We start from the raw sequence: 24,293 nt of genomic DNA, 5'->3' as shown, positions 1-24,293 counted from the left end.
CAATTTTAGTCTGCGTTAATTTAAATATACCTGTCCACATCCTCTGCAACTCATTGCTGAGGAAAAATACCTAGACAAGGAGTAAACTTTCAGCCATCACAAAAAACTTCCTAACAGATCCATTAAATGCCTATTCAAAATAATATAAAGTATCTGTAACACAAATCACCACATTTCATATAAGTATATACATATACACACAAATATACACACACGTGCATTCTGACCAGAAGGATTTATACTGACAACTCTGACTACTTTTAAAGAGTAATGGAATTATTACTCTTGTGGATTTACTCTTTTTCTGTCAGGCTGCTGCGTAATGGGTTAGGTGGAAAATGTGTCACATACTTGTGCCCTTGATCAGTATGATCAGTAGCTTCAGGTGGGACCACGTTAAGCACACCTCTCAGTACACTAAATACACCAAATTACTGCAGTTGCATTGATTAGGAGTACCTTTGAGAATTATGTGCAATGCATCCTAAATCATACTCAAAACAATTCAACAACCTTAGCTGGGCTCACAGTGTAAATGGGGTCTCCATCAGAACATTTGGGTGAGAAAACGACAATGTAAAAGCAACAGAATACAGACACTCTAAGGTACATTCAATAAGATTTTACTCTCCGCTCACAGTAACAATTTTTTAAAAAATCAGCTTGCCTCTGATACACTTAAAGATCTATAGAAAAACAACCAACCTAACATGTACAAACACACACACAAAACTACTTTAAATACTACACAGAGATACTACAGACCACTGTTAACAAGACGGGGTCCCTGACCACGCAGGCCAATGGAACAGTCAAAACTTAAGACTAACTCAGAATCTCCTGAGCTGGGAGGGACCCATAAGGATCAGAGTCCAACTCCTGGCTCCACACAGGGCCAGCCAGGTCAGAGCATGGGACTGAGAGCATCATCCCAATGCTTCTGGAACTCAGCCAAGCTCGGTGCTGTGGCTACTTCCCCCGGGAACCTGTTCCAGTGCCCACCCACCCTCTCTAGAGCCTCTACCTAATACCCAACCTAACCACCCCCACCATCACAGTTATTCTACACATCATTACTACTGAGGTTGGAGAGGTACTCCCCTCCATGTCTGAAAAAGTGTTTTATATAGTAGCTTACAGCTCCCTATTGCTGGACATGCAGTTTACAGGGCAAGGCAATGTATAGCTTCATTTTTTTATCAGGAAACGTGATCAAGATTTTAAAATCTGTTTGCTAAGAAGTACCTTCATAACGTTATAAATAACACTAAGAGTTGAGGGAAGTAGCACAGGAACAAACATATGGTAAAACAGTAAGAAGCTAAAGTTTTTAGCTGCAAGCTTTACATAACTCAGATAACATATACGACACAGGGACATCATGCTACATTCTCTGTTACTTAACAGAGGGATCAGGCATATTTTAAAACCACAATTAACCAATGTAAGTAACTCACCAAGTGTACTAAGTACCAACACATACCTGGTAGTCTGTTCATGTTCACACCCTGTGCCGAAAGCCCAATTCCCATGTAACTGTAAAAATGAAAGAACAACAGAATTTTTTCTGTCTCTTACAAAAATACATTTATACATGAGAGATTGCCAAGAAATACCGTGCTGATTAATCACGTAGGAATTCAGCTGCTGAGAAATCATTTCATACTGGCACAACAGCAAAGGAACTGAAAAGTAATTCCTGATATATATGGTATATAGGCAGATTCTGTCCCTGGAAGAGGGAAGGACAGCTTTATTCTCTTTTAGGTATCCTGGATTATTAATGAAGAGTACTGGTATTAACCATAAGTAGAAGTTTAAACATGAACAAAGACAGGCAGAGGCCACCCCTTATTTTGAAAGTAGGGGTAAAGCTGTACACATTCTTATTTCATCACCTTCAATGTACATAATGGTGTTTTGCAGACAAACCAGAACCAGTTATTTTACAAAATACATGCAAAACTGTGCATTATTTCAGCAGCAAAATGCATCCTTGTGCAACGCATTAAAAAAAGATCAGGCTAAATCATTAAAGGCTTGGATCATGGAGTAGAATGAGAAATTCACCCACAATGTTACTAGAGGAGGAAAATATTTTAACTATACTGACCAGCAATCTTGAGTCTAAACAAGTTAGGTCAATAAAGTCCTGAAGTCATCTTTACAAAGGTAGTTTCAATGAAGTCAGTATCCAGTACAATTGTTAACAATTTAATAGCAAATACTGGAAAGTTTAAGCCAATAATCCCAACCACTGCCAAAAAAAAACCAAACACCAACAAAAAACTACACTATTTGAAGTTCCTAAAATCAGTTTTACTTCTGTCTAAGCAAGCAAACGCCGTATCATGATCAAAATGACAGGAAATCAAAAAGAAAACCAATCAAGCCAACTAAAAGCAAACACCCCCAAAAATCACCTAAAGATACCATGTTTGCAAATCACACAAATAATTTTGACACTCATTCAAATTAACATAAATTCATCATTAAATAATTAATAAGCTGTATGAAAAAACTTCACCTGTGCCAATATGAAAATAGTTTAAGACAAGAAACACGAACTCTGTATTCCCGTCTCATAAGATGCAAATTTAAAGCAACTATTCTACTAGAAAGTACAGGTTAATCTGCTATGTTAGAGGCATTTCATATAGAATGAAAAGGAGCAGGAAATCTCAGAAGTCATATGCTAAACTGTGTACCAGGCTTTGGTTTTTTTATTATGTTCAACAGTTGCCTTAACCACTCGGATAATTACAAAACCCCTTCTCTGCTACTTTCTAGCATACAATATTCATCTTCATCTACCTCCCAACATACCATCAGCCTCAAATGGAACCTCAGAAACATATAAAACAGCTGCCACATTTAGAGATACTGAAGAGCTGAAAGCAAAGAGCAACAAACAAAAGGATTAGTCTTTGCTGCATTGCTAATTATATTTCTGAGGCACCACTGCAGTAGCAGAGTCAACAAAACAATTATAAATGAAAGCAACAAGTGGAAAACCCTTGATTTTTGTCTTGAACAATAAAGGCAGAATTGTTATTAGTATAGTCTGGAGTTTGATGCATGAAGGATTCTCATGTAAAGACAGAAAATCTGTTATTGTAAAGTCTCCTGCTAAGAAAAAATTATTAAAAGAAAGGGAATTCATTTTTAAAAATAATTTTAGATAAAGAACTCCACTGACTGCAAAAAGCCTTTCTACATGAGTCGTATTAAAAACTTCATCCCAATAAAGCTTTCACTTCAGTATTAAAGATTAAGGTTGCACAAAACCATAAAATGCTACACAGAAAATCATCATTTAAGTAACATTTTGGTACCACCTGTTTTTTTTCTCCCTTAAATATCTTATCTTCTGAGCTTCCTCCAATTCAGTGACAACTGTAAACACGGACCACTGTATTTAACACAGCAGCAAACAAGGATTCTTCACCCTGGCAAAGACTAGAAGGCACTAGATAGAACACCACCTCAGCAAGAAGACAGATGCATTTGTATTTTTCCCTGGGATTCACTTACAACTATTTAGAACGTTAACACCACTTCATCAGAGACACGTATTAATAGAAACTCTAGTGATTAAAACATTTTGAATAGTTAACACATTTATTATAAACATCTTTCAAAAGGAGAAAGGAATGGTTACAATTTGTGGTTTAGAAGTGAGCAAAATTAAGGGATCATCAATTAAACTAGTTTATTGTTATAGTTGATAGATAGCTAATCTCATGTTCAACTAGACACTTCAGATGCTCTAAAAATTCACCAATAGGAGTTGTATTTATGCCCAACCACTGCATGTAAATTTTTTTTCCTAGTACCTGTAAGCATCATAGGCTTAAAAAGACTATTTTTGTTAGGTTTTTTAGAGATGCTTGGCCCCTGTGCAGGTCCAGTATCACTGTCTGCAAAAACACTTGCTTCAATGGGAAGAACTATACCAACTCTCCTCCTGTATGCCTACTTAGGTTTCATGCATGATGCATCTCAGAATCCAAAGAAAAACAGCAGCAGAGCTGTGCATTTAAGTTCTCCTCCCTTAATCCACAGTAAAACCACAAGGTAGCACAAGTAGCAGACAGGCTAGCACCCAGTGCAACGCAGGCACAGACTGTCCTCAGTCAGTTCACAGTGTACTTCCTGTTGTTCTGTCATGTGAACTGGTTTGGTCTAGAAGACCAGAAGAACAGGTCCACTTAGACTATGTCACGCCATAACAGCAGCCCTGGGGAAACAGAGGTGTCAACACCAGGAAGCAGCAGGCTGACTGACATGTAGCACCTTCAAAAAACCTGGACGTGACATAGCGTGGTTTGAGAGGTGAGTAATAGTGTGGTACTGAAGTCACCTCCTCATCACACTTCCCTCTGTACTGTACTTGCTGACAGCACCTTTAACTCAGCTCTCCACCTGTAAACATCCCTGGCTGCTGTGGTGGGAGGATCACTTACCTAAGCAAACAGAAAGAGGTGGCCTGGGACCCTTGGTATGAAGAAGCCCCTCTCTGAGCATTTCTGTCATGACCTCATTAAAGTGCTCAAGTCTTACAGGAGCTTGTAAAATTACAAACAACATGTAAAACCACTTGTGGAATACATGAAATCAACCAGTGAGAAACTGGAACAAGAGCCTATGGCTGAAACCCAATTTAAAGTGTGGCCAAATTGGTATTAAGGCCCAAGAAAGCAAGTGCAACTTACATACTCTTGACTTACCATTTCAAATTGTATTTATTCTAGGTCATTAAAGACAGATTACCATTTTAATGTAAACTAGAAGATAGCTGAGACCTTTCACAACTTCAAGTCATACAGAATTTTTTAGGAACACTACGAAGCCAGAGAGTTTAAAGTTTGCTGAAGATTAAACTTTTTCCACAAAGCAAAAGATAAGTCAATGTCAGAACCACTTGCACTCTGATACCTTACCCCCTCCCCAGTAACACAGACGCCTAGGCTTCTCTGCAGTGAAATATAAAAGAAGCAGCACGCTCACAATAACTACTTTCTCGAGTACCTTTCCAGTCAAAAGAGCTGAAGTCACACGTTTGCCAAAGCCTAAAGTTTCTACTTGGATGCCTGAATGGACTAAATGTGAGAAAAAACACCCTAGAACCAAACAGAAGGCAAAAATAGCAGGAAGAGATGGTACAGAACTGGAGACTGCTAAAACGTACAAAACCCCAGAACAACAGCAATTTACATAAAAGACATAAAATTCTGATTTTTATTTCAAACTGTTGCCTTAAATCTCTTTGCCAGTGTACTGAAGGTGTTTGACTATGGGAGCTTACAGTGATTATAATTCAGGTTAGTTGTATACTATTCCACCCATTCAATAAAGAGTTGCTCTGAATCTCAAAAACTATACCAAATACCAGTACCTCTGAAAGTTTACTAATGGCTACATATAAATTTCAGTATTAAATAACCACTTCTCTAGTTGACAAAAAAAACCCCAACACGTGTTCCATACTTGTAAAGACAGGTGAAATAATTTAGCCTATCTTTAAGTACAAAGAACTCCCCACATAATAGCCTCTCTACTACAGAGATTTTTATTAGCGACCTGCTCTCTACAAACAGTCAAGCTCCTGACTTTCACTGTGCCTACACGTTCTATGAAAGTCAGTACAACCTGTAAAACTGCTACATAATGCTTTAAAATTCAAGCTGGCTTGGTGATGATGAAAGTAAATCAACCCATACCTTATCTCCTATGTGCTATACATTTAAAGAAAGCGACTTCAGTAGTATGGTGTTAAAATCAAAGTTAATATAAAATCTGTAAGGAACCTAAGTCCAAGCACTAACAACATTTACATCCATAAATAAGGCAACTGAAAACATCCTAAGAGTAGTCACTGTATTGGAAACAAGTAAAATTAATAGTCTGAAAAAAAATAGGCTGTACAACAGGTACAGTTTGGTTTACTATCAGGTTTGTATCTTCAAAAAGGGTATCAGCAGAAAAAACTGCAACATTTGTAAGGTTTTTAAGACTTAAAAATTTTCTAAAGGGCCTTTGCAATTGACTTGCAAAGATGAAAACTTTGAATAATCTTCTCCTAGTTTTCTACACTGTCTTCACTGACACTATAAGGTCAGAAATACACTGCACTAAAAAGTTATCTAAATTTCATCTTTAATACAGTTACTCTGCATTAAAATTTTGTGGGAATATGCTAATCCAAGATTCTTATTGTCTGCACAATCACAATAAGAAATGAGCTGTTAAATTTTTCCTCTATTTAAGTGTTTCAAAATATGCCATAGACAGTTTGAGTCTTTCATTTCAAATTGAAAACAAGTTTAATTTTATGGAATGTTTCCAAGGAAACAGTATTTTGATCATGATATATCCAGGTTTCAGATGAATCCTGTTCTACACGGCAAGGGGAAGTCAGGCAGTCATCCTTGCATAGTCCTTGAAACTCTTATTCCTGCAACATTTTGCTTGCAATGTCTCTAAGGTTCCTAGAAAGGTTCTCATTTAATGACATCCCTCTCACTTTCTGAGGCTGCACGATTTCTGTCTTGTGACACTTCTCCCTAAGCACTAAAACCTTTCTGGAGACCATACTGTCAGAAAAGACTTGTTGAAAGTCTGAGCTGCAGTAAGAGTATTATCTATACACTGCATTTATGTCAGTGAACCTCATAAAAAAGAGATCTGCAAGAAGCCAGAACCAAGAAGTTACACCTGTCGATTCATAACCAAAGCTCTTCTTGCAGCTGCTGCAGTTCACATGAAGGCACTAATGCAAGCAAGCTACTATCAGATACTACTCTATACACAGGTACTCTGATAGTAATTTCACTACACATACTTGTATGTAAACAGAGACTGAGTGGATTATGCTTTTTTTTTGTAACAAATGCATTATTGTAACAAGTAATTGCTGAGGACATTTAAAAACTGTAAAAATAGGTCTTAAGACTGCACAAAGTTTTTAGACTAGCAGTGTACAAAACAAATAAAACTAAACCATCAACTGACAGGGTTCTGTATTTTGTTTATTGTTTTACACTTTTGTGAAAAAGGAAATGGGTATACAGGACACTAAAGAAAAAGCCAGCTTACTGCAACAGAAACTACTGTCAATAAAAAGTGGTTTCTGTTTAAAGAGTTACACATACATGCTTTAGAAGACAACAAAGCATTTGTATTTCAAAAGTGCCACTTGAATGCACTGAAACAGTTCAGGCTAAACCACAGACACAGGTGTCATGAAAACTCAAACTTAATTCTCATGGTATTTCTTTGTTTTACAACAGCTTTTCCTTTATTTCATCACATATGCAACACATACTGTAAGATACTGCCAAAAACAATAGATGACTGATTGTATGGCCAGTGTTACAAACCAGCCACAACCCAACAGGTGTCTAAAGCCTTACTGCTTTACCAAAAAGCATACCCGTTACTTGCATCAACTGCCATAGTAACATCTTATTTCAGTACAAAACGTACAGATGCAGTACAAAGCACGCCCAGGAAGGTCTGCATCAGTACAACCACACCACAGACTAAACACCCATGCTCACAGAACTGCAAGCTATCCACTAAAAGATTAAAGCCTTTCTAAAATTAGCATTCATTTTTTTTCACTAGATGGCTTACCACTTCCAATTCTTGTTTTCATTCCTCTTTAAAAAACCAAAACATATCTGCTTAGAGGATTTTGTGTTTTAAGCATACGTCTTCCTCAGCTGTTTTAAAAGCACTGAAGACTGACTAGAAATAAACTGCACTACTCTCATTTGCCCATTGTTAGCAATCGTACTTACAAATCAATGGACTGAAATTCAAGACACCAAGGATAAAGGCATTTTCTCCCAACATTCATTTTCCCCAAGAAAGAAAAAGAGTCTTTCCTGGGGGTAAAAAAAAACTTTAAAAAAACCCAAAATATTTATTTAAACTAAAATTAAGCAGGCATAAGCTGATACCACAACCAAAAGCAGTATTCCCTCTCTCCAGTGCCCAGATCTCATTTCTGGCCCAAATCTCTTAGTGCCACAGCTGCTCATGAGCAGTATTAACAGCCCACCCGGGGAATGAACCTGGTTGAATACTAACTCACCACTGAGCCTGAGGTCAACTTTTGGTGAATGAGCCATCCAGCTGTGTTTACCATGAAGCTGAAAGTCAAACACTGGAACAAGGGAAGCAAGCTCAACAGAAGTGCTGAGAGATTGCTTCTCCTCATGGCCAAACCACCACCAAGTCTTCAAACTACAGTTTAGAGTAAGAATTGCAAGCACTCAAAAAACATTGCCACGACTAGAACTGCTTTCAGAAGCAAAATACTACTCCAATATTTCATGCTAGAAACAGCTTATGCCTGTATGGCTTACACATTCATGGAACAGCAGGGGTTGGAAGGGACCTCTGAAGATCTTCTAGTCCAACTCCCCAGCTAAAGCAGGATCACCTAGAGCAGGCTGCATAGGAACGCGTCCAGGCAGGTTTTGAGTGTCTCCAGAGAAGGAGACTCCACAACCTCTCTGGGCAGCCTGTGCCAGTGCCCCAACACCCTCAAAATAAGTAAGATTTTTCTCACATTCAAATAGAAATTTTACTGAAATTCCTGTAGAAATGATCACTCAGTAAAGCCATACACATAGAAACTGTTTATAACATAAAATAATGGAGTCAGATTTTGCTTCTGAAAGCCAGGTAGCCAGTGGATATCCGATAGCCCCTTGGAAAGTGGAACCAGAATATGCTCATGCCCAGTATGAAATGCAGAAGAGCAGCGCAAACAAAGGTTACAGCAAAGCTCAAGACTCTCAACCAGAAGAGATCACAGATGATTCTTCACTTTAAAGGACACCCACAGCAACAACGCAAAGCTGTCGGACTTGCGGTTTACACAAACTGTGGCAGTATCACACAAGTTGCTTTACTTGTGTAAAAGAGGAATACTTCAACTGGTATCTGAAATAAAACATCAACTGTGGGGCTGTAAGGCAGATGCATTACTGCGTCACACCAAGCCAGAGGACTGAAATAGGTAAAAGGCTAGCGCAATGGAAGACAGTAAAAAAGGAGCACAAGAAAACTGAAATCAAGATTTGAGAGAGACTACAGTGTCATTTGGATATACATACCTAGCTAAGAGAATGGGCACCATGGCGATTATTTTTGCAAAGCGATGGGACAGCAGTATAGTAGAAGATTTACATACTAAGGCTTACAGCTCCAAATCACAAGAACAGGTCCACAGAACTTAGCACACCTTTGATCATTCCCACTCCTAGGCTGTCAACATAGTTTGCCTTAATTAAGCTCCTATTCTGAAGATTTAGATGAAACTAAAATTAAAGTTCTGCGCAAAAGTCACTGCAATACCTATCTCATTCCCCTGAGTACTGTATTAAGAAATTACAGAACAAAAGCTATGTGCATTACATCTGGTTCTCTGATAGAGCAATTACAAATAGGGACTGTGTTAACAGCTTATAAAGGTTTAATTCGAAGCTACAACTATGTTTAGCTTCCCCAGTCATACTAGGATTTCTTCACAATACTTGCCACAATACTCTGCTTCAACTGACACATGTATGTATCTATTTCTAAATTAACTGGAGATTTCAATAGAGATGAAGATATCATTTATTGCAGTAATATACTCTTCTTCCTACCATGTTTTCTATTCATCACCTTTGTACTCTTACCCCATACTTCCACCTATTACTCATCTAATGTTATCATCTCCAATAGCTCATGTCACTGTCCACAATCTTCCACATGAAGCCAAACAAAACAGAGCAGAAGAGAGTAAAAAAAGTAGAATGCAAACACATAAAGGCCCTCAGACCGCAAAAGGAGTCATGAAATTAAGGAAGAAAACCAAAGAAATAAAGAAAACTAGAAAATATTTACAGAGCAACACGACAACGAGTTAGCACTTTCAACAAGAATTTTAACATGTTTAAGGCAATTATTTCACATATCTGTACTGTGGCATCAAATGAAAGATCTTAAGCCTCTCTGTGCCAAACACTGTACAAATACCAAGACAGTTTCTGTTTGTGTATTTTCAACCTCACTACTTTTATTAACCTTAATTCTCACATCCCTTTTTCTCATCTGTTAACCATCAGTTCCTGTATGGCCCTATCACCACCCATTGAGGTATCAAAAAGCAAGTTCACTCATCTGCTCTGCAACACCAACCTCCATACCCATTTCTTACTAGGGTAAACCTGCTTTCGTGTTTTCTTCAATGTGCCCATAAAACCTAGAAGTTGATCATCGTGAACATCTGCAAAGTTAACACATTATGCACCTTCAAACTCCTGCTCAAGATTTCTCTCCCAACTACGCACAGAATTTAATGACAAAGCCCACGCTGTTCTCGCACACAGCTACAACAAACCCTGCTGGCTGCCACGCCGTAACCATGTCCTACACTAAAAGAAGCTGTGCTCCTTCAGAGCAGGAGAATGAAGTTTGTTGGACTGCACAGCAGCTTTGAGATCATATTCCAGGAGCAGTGCCACCAAGTGCTATACAGCAGCAGCACAAAAAACCCATAATCTCCTAGACCAGGTTTTTAGTACAAGGCTTTTCCTGATTTGGGGCATGTCATGCTATGTAGAACAGGCTAGAAAGAATGCTGGTAGACTTGCCCATATAACGTAGTACACAGACTAAATACTTTAAGCTGAGTTTATTTAAGAAAGTAAGTAGTAAAGGTTACTACCAAAGGACACTCTAAATAACCACCATTAAATTGTCCACTGATGTTTATGAAAGTTGAAAGCTGTACTTCAGCTTGCAGATAGATACCACAGTTGCTTCAGGTAGTCTTGGATTTAAACAGTACTATTACATACAGCTGTAGTGCTTCCACAGCTAGGGCCTTAAGAAGATAAGCTTCTGCAACTGTCAGGCATTTTAATTAACTGACCCTATTAGATATATGCTAGTCCTCTTCAGGTGTGGTTTTCCTGAGCTCTTCCCACTACCAGACGTAAAGAAAAAAGCTGGTAAAAACATACCTGGAGCAAGCCAGACAAAACCCAGCAAGCAGTGAGAAAAAGCTACTAAATCCTTTCTAACACAAACTGGTTTCTATCAGCTTGCTTAGGTATCTCTGCATTGAAGTCCCCCAAAGTTTACTTATTACGGAATAGCTTACTAGTTTGAATGTGGTGTAACACTGAACCGTAAGAGATTCACACCACATCTAGTCAAAGACCTCTCTCAGACCTGAAAGCAGGGTTTAGAGCTACACACATCACAACCAGTGAGGCTCCATGTTGACACTGCTCTCTACCAGCTCAGCTAAATTTGGCTTTGGTTCCGTGCACAGTATTCCCCAGCATCCATACTATCTTATACAACAACAACAACAAAAAAAGGAACATCTCAGCTCATTATGCAGCTAATGTTTCATAAAGTGACACTATAAAAGATCACAAGGCTGAAGCAAATACAAGGCAGTATGCATTATATTAACTGAAGAAAATATCCCTCCAATTTTCATAGCAATTTCAGTAGGCAACTTCACAAGTCTTAGCTACGTACACCTCACAAATAACCATTTAAAATAGAAAACCTTGAAACACTTTATTCAGAGGTGTTTTCTACTTTTGTAGGATTGCCCTGAGGGGCCTATGGAATTAGAAATTAGCAAAAAGCAACACAAAGAGGTCTAAGGTCAAGTGTTAGAGGAGAGGAGCTATGTAAAACAACACACAGAGAGACACCTTTTGAAATGCATCATTTCAAAACAGCTAACTTCCAAATTAAGCGAGCAGAAATGTATTTCAGGAGTAGATATGTGCATCACTAGCAGATCACAAGAACAACATCACCTCAAATGACAGCAGCAGGCCAGTTTTATAAAAAAAATGTTTAAGGAATAGAAGATCATAAAAAATGTTCCTAGACTTGACAGCAAAAGATTACTTGAAACACTAATTTCTATTAGTGGTGGGCTGACCCTGGCTGAATGCCAGGTACTCACCAAAGCTGCTCTATCCCTCCCCTCCTGAGCTAGAGCAGGGAGAGAAAATATAATGAAAGGCTCATGGGTCAAGGACAGGGAGAGTGTTGCCATCACAGGCAGAACACATTCAAGACAGGAAAATTAATTTCATTTATTACCAATCAAATCAGAGTTGTATAATGACAAACAAAGCCAAACCTTAAAAACACCTTCCCCCAACTCCTCCCTTCTTCCTGGGCTTAACTTTACTCCTTATTTCTCTACATCCTCCCCACCACCCCCAAGCAGCACAGGGAATACGGGCTGCCATCAGTTCTTCACACACTGTCTCTTCCTCTCCTTCCTCCTCCCATGAGTCCTTCCAATGAAGCTGCAGTTCTTCACCAACTGCCCCAGCATGGGTCCCTTCCATGAGCTGCAGTCCTTCAGGGCCACACTACCCACTCTAGCATGGGTCCCCCACAGGGTCACAAGTCCTGCCAGCAAACCTGCTCCATCGTGGGTTTCCCACAAGGTCACAGCCTCCTTCAGGTGCCTCCACAGGCACCACTGTGGGGTCCCCCAGTGGCTGTGGGTCGTTATCCTGCTCCACCATCAACCTCCGTGGGTCACAGGGAGCAGCCTGCCTCACCATGGTCTCCTCCACAGGCTGCAGGGGAGTCTCTGTTCGGGTGCCTGGAGCACCTCCTCCCCTCCTTCGTCACCGAACTGGGTGCCTGCAGGGCTGTTATTCTTGCAATTCTCAGTCCTCTCTATGGCTGCAATTACTCCCAGTGATTGGGGTTCCCCTCCCAAACATGTTATCCCAGAGGTGCTGCCACCATGGCTGGTGGACTTGGCCTTGGCCAGCAGTGGGTTCATGGAGGAGCTGGCTGGCATTTTCTCTATTAGGGAGAGGCTTCTAGCAGCTTCTCACAAAAGCTATCACTGTAAGCCCCTCCTTACCAAAATCCTGCCATGCAAATCCAGTACGCTCTCAACTCTTTTTAAAGATAATTAGGTCTTCATACTGTGACAAAATGAACTACAGACAAGCTTTTCCATAAAGAAGTCTCCCAGAGAGAACTTTTGAGAACAGAACTGATAAAAACCCCATAAAATATCCCTAAGAGGCAGCAGCAGTATTGAAAGGCCATTATTTCAAAATATCACTATGCAATACTACAAGCAAAAAACGTTTGAGTGCTCTGACATGCAGAAGGTTTACAGGACACTGGGAGAGACAGCAGCAAGACATACCCAAAAAACAGGACAAAAGTTCTGAATTTCATCCAAAGGACAGTAACGTAGCTCTTTTCTCTCAAGATTTATTTTCACAACAGGACATAAGCATCCACACCATACCTGTACAGTATGTAGGACAATGACATTAAATCCTGACTGGAACCTTGAAGCACAACCACAGCACACACTACAGCAACTGGAAAGAGGTATTGCTTATGTGGTCCTACACAGGCAACATAATGTCTCAGGATCAACACACACCCTCTACCAAGAGCAGCAAAAGATGAAAAAGAATTAGTAGCCTGGCAAAGATTCCATTAGCATTTCAGGACTTTCCCAGATGAGATTCTATCTGTCTCAGTACACTTACAAGCGTGGTGTCACCTACAATTCAACAGATTGGTGATTTGGGCAGATTCTGGGAAGCAGCGGCTGTACTAACTCATTAACTCCTCTTCTTTCCACAGGGTGAAAAATTCCCAAGCACCTACCCAGAACACCCCCCTTAATCCTTAATACCATTCAACAAGTAGCCTTAAGAACAACTTTGTGTTTTAAAATTGATATGACGTGCATGAAAAGACTGCCACAAGGAGATAAGCTGGGCTGCTGCACACCCTAAAAACTAACTACATGCAAGTCTGTAAAGCAATGTAGGCAAAAACCCACCACTTTTAAAGGTTAAGAGCAGGATCAAAATATGGTCATCCAAACCCTAATTTCTCTGCCAAGAGAAAATTAGAAGATGCTGTTCTAGCATTTATTGTGTACACTATTTTGTGGACAATTAATACCACAATCAACTCCCTTAAAACAGCCAAATACCATAGTGCAGTTTCTCATGAATAATGAATTAAGCTATATAAAAAGTGGTAAAATATGGAAATAAGTTTTGATTCCAAAGACATCTGTTGACTGAAGGAAAGACGATGTGAGACAGTACTTCAAGTAATAATTAATAATACACTCAATGCTTACCCATCTCTTCCCTTACTGACAATTTTTACTTCGAAATAGTATATGCCACAGGCTGCAGGTATAGGATGCGTAGCTCGAACAGAAGCAGCATCTTTTGGAGTTTTTCCATGACCTGAAAAACAATTGCATTCAAAACACAACAAAAAAGTATTTTAGATAATTGCAGAAGATGGCTCAAAGATACACATACCAACGTCTCAAAACAAAAGGCTTATGTAATAAGCAATTTGCTATATTCTCATCAGCCTAATTTTTATGCTAGACTATTTTTTTCCAGCATCAAATTTTTACTGTAGGCACTTGCACTGCAACTAAGCATGTCATGAGAAGCTCTGGATAAACTACTCTAAAAGGTTCTAGGATTATTTGAACAGGAACTAGAAAAAAGTTTTGCCACAAAAACCCACTTGGGTGTGAATGGGCTGAATGATTTCTCAAATGCACAGGGCTCACTCATTTTGAAAGACTGAAAGATGATGTAGCAGAGTTTAGTGCATAGTGCTTCTGAATCTTCAAATTATTTAAGATTAATTCTAATGTCCTTTGGAATAAATGTAAGTAATTATATAGAATGTACGATTCTTATTTCCCTTTTCTTATAAGGGAAACTGCTTATCAGCTGTACCACAAGAAGAACGTCCAATTGCCAGATCCTGTCTACTCTAGGGATTTTCAACCTAAACCCAAGAGCTGCACACACTCCATTAAGACTAACTCTTCTGAATGTGTCACCCTCTTCACAGCCCTGTACTGCAAAGGCAACTTGAAAGCAGGCTTCTGGCCAGATGACAGCAGCAATCTGTTCAAGCAAGCTCAGTCTCTTCCAGGCACACCAAAATCCCTCAATTATCATGTGAAAGTCACATATGGGTCACGGGACACAAGTTTTAAATAAGAGAGACAGCAAGCTGGAAAGCATAGTGGATGCTGGTAAGAGGTATTTCAACAAGATGACAACCAGGAACAAATTATCACATGGATCCCATGCCCACTCTCTATGTGGATCTGAGGCACGATGAAGAGACGACTGTTTTTAGTGTGCTATATGAATCACTTGGGCTGCAGCACTCCTCCTGTCATCTCCAGTTCAGACAGGGAGGCCTTCTGCACCTGCATAGCAACTGATCTGCCTATGCAAATAAATACACTCCTTCCAGTGGCATAAACACTGGAATTATTGCTCAGGCACAGATTAATCATGTCTCATGTACAGCAAGTCAGGTCATACAGTAAGGAAGAAACTTCAGGAAAACGACAGCAGAGCCAGCCAGAAAGACCAGGCACAGCTGACCCACACCACTGAACTTCTATCCATAGAGCCCTCTAGTGTAAATCTTGCTAAAACAGTAACCCCTTCTCTGCCTGTAGAGCTAGTGCCTGCCATCTCTCAACAAATGGCATACAGTCAGGCAAGGAGAGCTCTCCATTTCACCATGGCCGCATCTGCACACAAAACTTTGCTGGCACAGCATGAATTCTTCACTCACTGAGATTAGCTTTAGCCTACAAAGTTTTTCTGATGTAATTAGCTCACCTTCAGGCAACTAGCCAACTGTCTGTCTTTTCTGGGCGCAAATGCATTGCTAACTTTTATATAAAATGTTTAGCAGTAACATATTAAAGTCCTTAAGGTCCTTTGCCCACCTCACAGATTTTACAATATTAGGCTTATTACCTTCTGCATAGTGTTTTCAGAAGTCTCACACAAGGAAAAAACAGTAATTTGCTCCTCCATACACAAGACAGGATTGATGTTTTATTATCCACCATTTTTAAGGTATTTCCTCAGGCTGTATCAACCAAGGTAAAAACAAGCACATAACCTTAGAGCTTCCACAGGTTTGCCTGGTTTTCAGGTGCTGGTAGCTCTATTTAGCTACTATAAATGAGATTATAATTTCCAAGTATGCAAAAATGCTTCAGCTAAAAGGCGCCTAAAAGTATATAGCCAGAACATTAAACTCCCAAGAGATCCCTTGAATTCAGATAGCTCTGGTTAAATGATGTGTTAGAGAGGGGGTGGAGGGATGGAAAGATACTGTCTTTTTAAATATCCTTAGGTTTTTACTTTAAAATAGACTGCAAAGAAGTTCCCTTGGTTACTCTATGCACTTGACAATCTGTGTAGTTTCAGCTTGAGTCAGTCTCCTTATTTGGTCAAGTCTTCCACATAAAAGTAGTAGGAACTAGACAAATATTATTGAAAATGTACATCTATACCCAGCAGACTTTGTTTTGTGAAATCATGATCTGAGTGTTTGGAAACAATACCAATTTAAGGTATTCTTAGCACTTCTTCCTGAAGCTAGTCCCCTTCTCCCACCCCCTTCCCAATCCATGCAGCCATTTGCAAGGACATACCCCAAACAGGATTGATTAGCTGACCGGGCTTTAAGAAACCTACCAGATTTTTTTAAGCAGCAGATCAGTTCCCTGATCCAGTTCAGGACACAGCCACAAACAGCTGCCGCACTGCAAATAAGAGGTCGACACAGGGGCAGAAGTAACAGGATACCTTACCAGCATTGCCAAACACCGTGTGGTGAAGCAACATGCTTGAGGAAGTCAGTGCCCAAAACTACTTTCATCCCACTAATACAGAAGACACCCTAAATTTAGAACTGCTGTCCTTATAATATAATATCCTGTAAATCCCATTTTACCATTTGAGCACGCAGCTTTTATTTGCAGTTAGTTATCTTTTTCTAACAACAAATTCAACAGCATCAAGCAGTTGACTACTTTCAAGATACTCAAATACCTCTGCATTGTCTCAACACGCTGAGACTTTCAGTACTACCAAGCTACGTTGGATTACACAAGGGTCTAAGAGGTACTAGTTTATCAGTCAGCTTTAAAACAAGAAAGTCTTTGCAGAGCAGGTAATGGAACTGCAAAATTTCTTACCGAAGGGAATTACAGATGCCAGCGTTTATGTGAACACTGGGCATATGCTTCTAGATCAGAAATTAACTGAGAAACTGCCTTCCGCTCAGGATGTCCTTCAGCTTCAAATAGCTAGAATCTGAGAGGGGAAAACAGAGATATACAACATATATGCCCAACATGTTTTTAGATTTTTCTGTAGGCACTCACAGCCATGGGGCATTAGCTTGGCATTATATATTGCTGCAATATTCCTTGGTCACCTGAATCTCCACTTCCTCGCTTGTGAGTAAAAACGAGCTTCAACACACAGCTCCAAACTTTTGAAACAGAGGTTCCAAACACCTGAAGTAGGTCATACGAATGCTCCCCTATGTCCCCTACACCAGACCCCTTCTGTAGTCGCAAGCTATAGTGGAAGTATTAAAAAAGGATACTTTTGAAAGATGTATTAACATTAAAAGTTAATAGTTTTCAGCATTAAAAAGACAATTCTGCAAACAAATGCACTGGGGCAGAGATGGGAAACCAGGTGTACAAAGCGTGAACTTTACACTGTAAACCAGTTCATGGTTAAGTTCAATTAACAATTGTTTTCAATTGGGTTTTCATTTGAGTGTTTAACAACCATGAATCAACCATGCTTAACGAGTAAAGCCATTTTATTTTTAAGCATTCTTTCATTCACACTGATGGTTTTTAGTGAACATAGTATCATCAGTCCTTTAGCAAAACTAAATTGAAATTTATCTGAATTTAAATACTATCTACTTTTAAAAAAAAAAGCTAATTCAGATAAAACCATCTCTGGAGAAGCTATTTCAGCTTTAAAAAAACCCAAAGTATATCCTTTGAACCTAACAGCATATAATGCATATGCACCAAGTAGTCCAAAAGCAGTCTATGGGAGTGTCTACCTAGACAAAAGTAAGAGTGTTTGTACAGTTTAAATCTTTAAATGAAGTTTACATAAGCTGAACTACAGTTATTTCCAACAGGTGGTTCAATGAGTTGCTCACACTGCCAAAAATAAAATAATCACAGCCTAATCTTCTGTTGAATTCATTAGGAAAGTTTCCCTGGGGTGGTGTGGGGGGCGGTGGTGGAGAATTGTACAAATTACTGACTTGACTTCAACTTTTTCTCCAGTTTAAAAAAGACAGTCAACTCAGACCTACAAAGGTGTCCAAAAACAGGCATACAGCACTGTACTGAATGTACTTCAAGTGTTTTCTGGCACAAAAATTGACACCACCCTTGCATCACTGAACTATTACTATAGTATCTCTTCTGTTTGGTATAGCAATTGGGAGGCATAGTTTGCACTAAAAAAATACAATAGTTTGGGGGTTTGTGGGGGGTTTTTTTGTTTGGTACTAGAGACAGTTTAAAGGCAACTGCACTGTAAAAAAATGCCTGGCTAAGATTTCCTGCCCTGTGACACATTAGAAAAAGTTCACACGATGGCAGCTTACACAGAATTGCGTAACTTTCCTCGGCTTTTTTTGGGCAGTCATCTCAAGAATAACTTCAGTGAAGGACTTTCCATGATTTTAGGACTAGTGATTTAGTCTGTTTACCTAATTCTGTGTATAGCTTCTTTCACGGTTACGATCTGTTGAGTCTGTATTTTTATCTCCCTATACTACATAGCACAGATCATTATCTGCTGAAAACTAAACTTGTCTGCCTAGTGAAACCCTTGGTATTACATCCAGTATTTATGAAATCCCTGGTTACCAACAAGATCCATGTGTTAATTCCAATTATTTTCAATATACATAGGAATATCATTAAAGATGTTTTACCTTAGTAGCTACATATTTTGTGCAGTAACTGCTTTACAATTGCCTGAACCCTTATGCTTTCTTTGCTGCTTAGCTAGAGGTCAGAGCTGTTGATATTACTATTAAGTGAGAAGAATTTTTTTTTCTGATAGTGTTTTTCACATCTGCCTTACGCAGATATACCAAGAACAGTCACTAGGACAGTGTTAGCCCTCTATCAGCTTGCACAGCTAACTGGCAGCAACACAGAAATCTATGTCTGTCTATCTAAAAACCAAAAATACCCTTGGGTATAGTCTTTAATATCACAGTTTCACTGAGGCCAACATATATGTCATATCCAGATTTTGACAAAGCTTCAAAATCAAGGATCAGAGTTTGTAAGAGTGTAACAGAATAGCTAACTGTGGAAAGAAATTCTGATATCAGCCCATTCTGATAAACATGCCAGTCCATGCATCTTCTCCTCCACCACCTCCCCTTTTCTATTTTAAGTAACACTATGATTCAGAGAGAGAAAACAGAAGAGCACTGACCCTTGGGTTCTGTTGACCCCCGACAAAGTTCAGAGAGCTGTTATCCTGAGGGTAGGCTGTAGTCCTTTCTTTAAACACCCAGCACTTGATTAACACCTAGTTTTGTGGCAATTTTAATTATTAAGCACTCTCTAGGAGGCTTGCAAAAAGTGTGAGGTCCAAAAATGCAGTACATCTACTGCACCTCATGTTTCCATACAAGTTCTCCATTGGTATGAAAGAAAATGAAAGCAATCTTCAAAATTACAGAGAGAGGACCATCATTCCTCTCACAAACCCATGAAACAAATATCACTGCTTACAACATAGCAGCACACTAAAATTATGAGGCTAGCTATATTTAAAAAAAAAATTACTCTGAAAGCTTTTGCTCTGATTGCTCCCCTAACCGATTATTTCAGAGGCAAGTACCCCCAACACCTTCAGTCTGGAATGAAAGCAGTGATCTGCCTCTTTCTGTCTCCTATCAGTCACAGAGTAGAGGAAACTACTCCAGAGAAACAGTTTGATAGCCAGAAATCTACAGAGGTAGCAGAGAAAGCTTAAGGAAGTATACAAGGTACCTATACTACAGTAATAGTAATCAAAAGCAGGTCTTACTATTCTCTAACTTCTTTGGACAAATTGTTCTTCTCTCCCTTCCCTGAGTATTTTGGTCAAGAATAGAACAGATCTTTATCCATGCTCAATGTGAGATTCAGTTCTTCTTTTAATAAAGATGTCCACCATTCTTCTATGGCTACTTAGGAAACTTCAGAAGCACTGAAGTGCCTGCATTCCACAAGAAGGTACTTTAAACGCTTTGAGACCTCGATTTGCAAGTGACTTGTAGAAAGAACATTACTAAGCACATTCTTACTTGCCATCTTCCCTTATTCCCCTCACTGAACGTCCTCATTTTCTTCCTTTTTATTGTATTCTTGGAGCTAGAGGGCCCAGGAGGGAGAAAAGGCAGCAGATGTTTTAGTGCTTGTTTTCACTCCCAGTTAGTTCTCAGGTAGGGATGCCCTGATACTATTCACTGCTTAGTCCAGTTAGCAACTCCAGGTGCAACATACATGGGTCTGCCTAATAGCCACTTCCCTTAAATTAGAAGAAAAGATGGACCACATAAAAGGCCATTCACTCCCACCTGCAGTTAGGAGAAAGAAAAGGATACCTATCTTTTACTGGCACCTCTCCTCTTCACAGTCCTCTGGGCTAACCTTGGAACTCTTCAACCTTCATTGCTTACTATTATTTAAGAGCTAAAGGTATTTTTTTATTATTATAACCTACTAACTGTGCTTCATGGTTTCTAGTAGAGTATCAACAGGATTTCTTATGTTACCTACACTTCAGGGATATGCAGAGCATCTTGAAATGTCTTTGAGGTAATAAGTGTATTTTTTTTTTGTTTAGCATTAAGACAAGGGAGAGGAGTGAGGAAAAACAGTGATACCACAAAGAAAGCTTGAAATTACACTGGCAGGCCAGAGAGGTTCTATCTCTAAATTCTAGTTCATGAGCAAAAAGAGTTGGTCAAAGCAAAACAAGGAGAAGGGCTCAACAGCCATAAAGCTATGATCATCTTCTAAAAAAAAAGAAAACCAACAGCAACAAAACTCAAAACACCTCACTGCCACTGAGCACCAGAAAATACAAAATGCTTCTAAAAATACAAGCTCATAAAACCCTGAACAAGAGCCAGGAAATTCAAAGTTCTGTATTAAACAACATGCCCTTAAATCACTCAGTGCCTCCTAGAAACCTGCTCTATAGTCACCAGCCTCCTTTATTATCTTTGTATGGTGCATTAAACTCACCATTTTTACAGAGTATTTTTGTATGTCATACTAAAGCCTCTCTACTAAAAAAAAAAAAAAGTCTCGAAGAGTACATTTAATCCTTTTGTGGCAGCCAAATCCTGCCATGTGTTTGTGTTGCTGTTCTCCTCCTCTGATTAAACAGTAACATGTTTATCACTTGAATTTCTCCACTGTAAACTCTACAACAGGGTAATCGCAAGGTTGGTTGGGGTTTTTTTCCCCTCCCATTACGTTCATTTGGCTACAAATTGACAAAAGACCCAGTTCTTCACAGCCAGCTCAGAAGCGGTTTTGAATCCACAACACTTCTACTTTAGGACTTGGGCCTGTAACACCAGATGTGTCTGTGGCGGTGGTTTCTTTTTTCAGGTCAGAGTGTACGCTTAGGCTTCCAGCTTTTATGACACTTCATAACAATCAACACGAGTTTTTCTTCTACTGCCTCCTTCTGATTTATACAAACACACATTCCTCTGATTTCTACCTTCCTTTGAAAATCAGTAACTTAAACTATGAAACGTCTAGGCACAAAGTTATAAAAAAAAAATCACCTTAAATTAATGTAAGTCCTGTTGTCGTGCCTTTCCTCAAATCACTCTGTCGTCTGTACAGCAGCTAGGCAAAACTATTACCAGTGAGTGACTTTAACTCTATTTTTCACAGTTTAAAAATAAACCGTGTTTTTCTCTGTCCTTTCCCCTCCCGTCATTTCCGTGTTTAATAGCTTAACGCTTGCTGCTCTTAACTCCATTTAACCCTTGCTCTTCTCGAGAGGAGAAAAAAAAAAAAGCCATTTCTTTTCTCGCTCATTACCATAAACAGGACACGTCACGCCGATTCTCCTTTATTCTCCTGCCTCAGACCCAAACCTTCTGGTGATACCTGAATCCACGGAGGAAGTCTCAGAGTTTACATAATGCCCACTCCAGAAGCATAAGGAGGCGGGGGCGGCCCCTTGCCACCCCCCTCCACCGGCACCGCGACAGAAACAGGGGGGGAGGGGAAAGGAGAGAAAATAAAGCTGAAATAAGGGGAAAAAAAGCCCTTTCTCTCCACGCTGCGGGCAGTTTAGGGGATCAGAAAACACAGAAGGAGAAGAAAGAGGGAGAGGAGCGTGTGTTATTTCCTGTTATTGTTACTCCTGTGCCCACTGCCCGACGGAGGGGTCGGGCCGCTGCTCCCCGACACGCAGCCCCCGGCCCAGGGAGGGCCCCCTCGCCCCTCCGGGGAACAGGGGGTCGCAGCGGCCCGGGCCGGCCCTCACCTTTGTAGTGTACCCGCAGGTTGTTCTGGGAGAGGCCGATGTAACTGAATTTGTCCTTCGGGCTCCAGGAGCGGGGCAACGGCGTCTCCTGCTCATCAACGGCCGGGTAGAGCCTCTTCAGCCGCCGCTTCAGCTCCTTCTCCTGCTCGTTCAGGGCCGGGTCACCGTGCGGGAACGGCGCCGGGGCGCTGGTACCGCTGCTGCTCCCCGCGGACAGGCCCAGCGCTGCGCCGGTACCGCCGCTCCCCGTCGCCGCGGGCCCGCTGCCGGCGGCAGCGGGCGGCGGCGGCGCAGCGGTGGCTGGCGGCGGCGGCGGCGGCGGGTGGAGCAGGAGCGCGGCGGCCGGTGCAGGGCCGGGGTTGGCGGCGGCGGCGGCAGCAGCAGAGGGGATCCCCGGCGCCGACGGGGGAGCGGCGGCCGCCAAGGGGAGCTGCGGCGGCGGCGGCTGTTGTTGCTGCTGCTGCCCGGACATCCCGGCTCCGGCCTCCTCCTCCTCCGCCGCCACTACCACCTCCCGCGGTCGCGACTGTCACCGGACGGGCCCGGGGCGGAGCGACGGGGCAGGCCCGGGCGCTGCGGAGCAAGGCGGCCGCCGGCGGGTCACCCCCAACCAGAGCGTCTCGGAAGGGGGCGGGGCGGGGGGGGGGGGCGATGACGACGACAGCGGCGGCGGCGGCCCGCGGAGCTGCCCGATGGAAGCGGGGTGCGCCGCGGGGTGCGGCGGAGCCGGGCCGGGCCGGGCCGAGGGGAGCGAGTGAGGCGGGGAGAGCAGCGGCGGCGCCGGGCGGAAACGAGGCGGGCGGAGAGCGCGCGCCAGGCGCCGCGGCAGGGATAGCTCCCCCCCCCCCCTCCCCTCCCCGCCCGCCCGCCCGCCTCCCGGCTCGCGCGCGCGCGCGCGCTCCCTCCGTCCAGCCCCGGCGCGAGGCGCCGCCGTGCGTCCCCGAGTCAGCTGAGCCCAGGCCCTTGCCCCGCCCGCCCCCTCCTCCCGCGCTCGCGACGGCGCGAGGGCAGGGAGAAGGGGGGGCGGAGCCTCCGCCCCGCGGCGGGCGCGGGGCTGGGCGGGCAGGCGGCGCGCGCCGAGGCGCGAGGGCGGTGGGAGGCGGCGAGGCGCCGAGGGAAGGGGTGGGGCGAGGCGGCGTGGCGGCTGGTTACCGCCATCGAGGGAGAAAATAGGTGGCGGCAGGCCGGTCCGGAGGCTGCCAGGCTGCCTCCTGTCAGGCCCGGCTTTGCCTCTGCTGCCCGCTTTCGTGCCCAGCCCTGTGGGCCGCGCTGGGGGGACGGGAAGCGCCAGCGAGAGCAGAGGGCGGGAAAGCTTGGGGATGCCTCGGTTGACAAGAGGAGTAGGGCGCTGCGTCGGTGGGGTGTATTCCTCCTTTGGTTTCTGCTCCTTAGGGGTGTTTCTGTTTGTTCTTAATGGCGCTGGTGTTTTCACATGGCAGCAATGAAAGAGAAACACCTACAGACAGGCAGGCCTGACTTTGAAAACATCAGAAGGGGATTTTACAGGCACATCTAGAACCTGGAACATGGGGCACTTTGCAATGCGTCAGCGTGTTGGAGAACCAGCACAGAAGCAGGAAATAGAGGAGGCTAATTATGCTTCACCTGCATGAAATGCCTGGTGAGGTAATGCAGGTGTGACACTTAACAGAGGCTTGTAAGAAGATGAACATTTCTCACCCATAGTCACAAAATACCTTGTCACGTGAGGCCACTCCATGATGCCTAGTAGCATCTATGGCTGGACAAAATGCAGTTATCTAAAGATACCCTACCAAAAGGAGTGGCAAACTATGCAAGAGTAGATGCGCCTAGGATGGATGTCAAAAC

The 24,293-nt window shown here is 41.9% G+C and overlaps 1 protein-coding gene across 2 annotated transcripts in view; it reads right to left on the bottom strand.

Moving 5' to 3' along the window:
* The window catches only part of RANBP9 (RAN binding protein 9), a 41,171-nt gene extending 18,070 nt beyond the window's left edge, over nt 1-23,101 (bottom strand). For both annotated transcript variants that reach the window (XM_084279802.1, XM_084279803.1), the window contains exons 1-3: nt 22,464-23,101; nt 14,183-14,294; nt 1,484-1,536 (exon numbers count right to left, since the gene is read on the bottom strand). In XM_084279802.1, coding sequence (XP_084135928.1) covers nt 1,484-1,536; nt 14,183-14,294; nt 22,464-22,935 — 637 coding nt within the window. In that variant the 5' untranslated portion in view covers nt 22,936-23,101. The remainder of the gene's footprint in view (nt 1-1,483; nt 1,537-14,182; nt 14,295-22,463) is intronic.
* Between the last annotated feature and the right edge of the window lie 1,192 nt (nt 23,102-24,293).

This window comes from Gallinula chloropus (assembly GCF_964237585.1).
Source record: "Gallinula chloropus genome assembly, chromosome: 2".
NCBI lineage: Eukaryota > Metazoa > Chordata > Aves > Gruiformes > Rallidae > Gallinula > Gallinula chloropus.
Note: the sequence above shows the minus strand (reverse complement) of the source record. Positions and strands in the feature narration are given on the sequence as shown.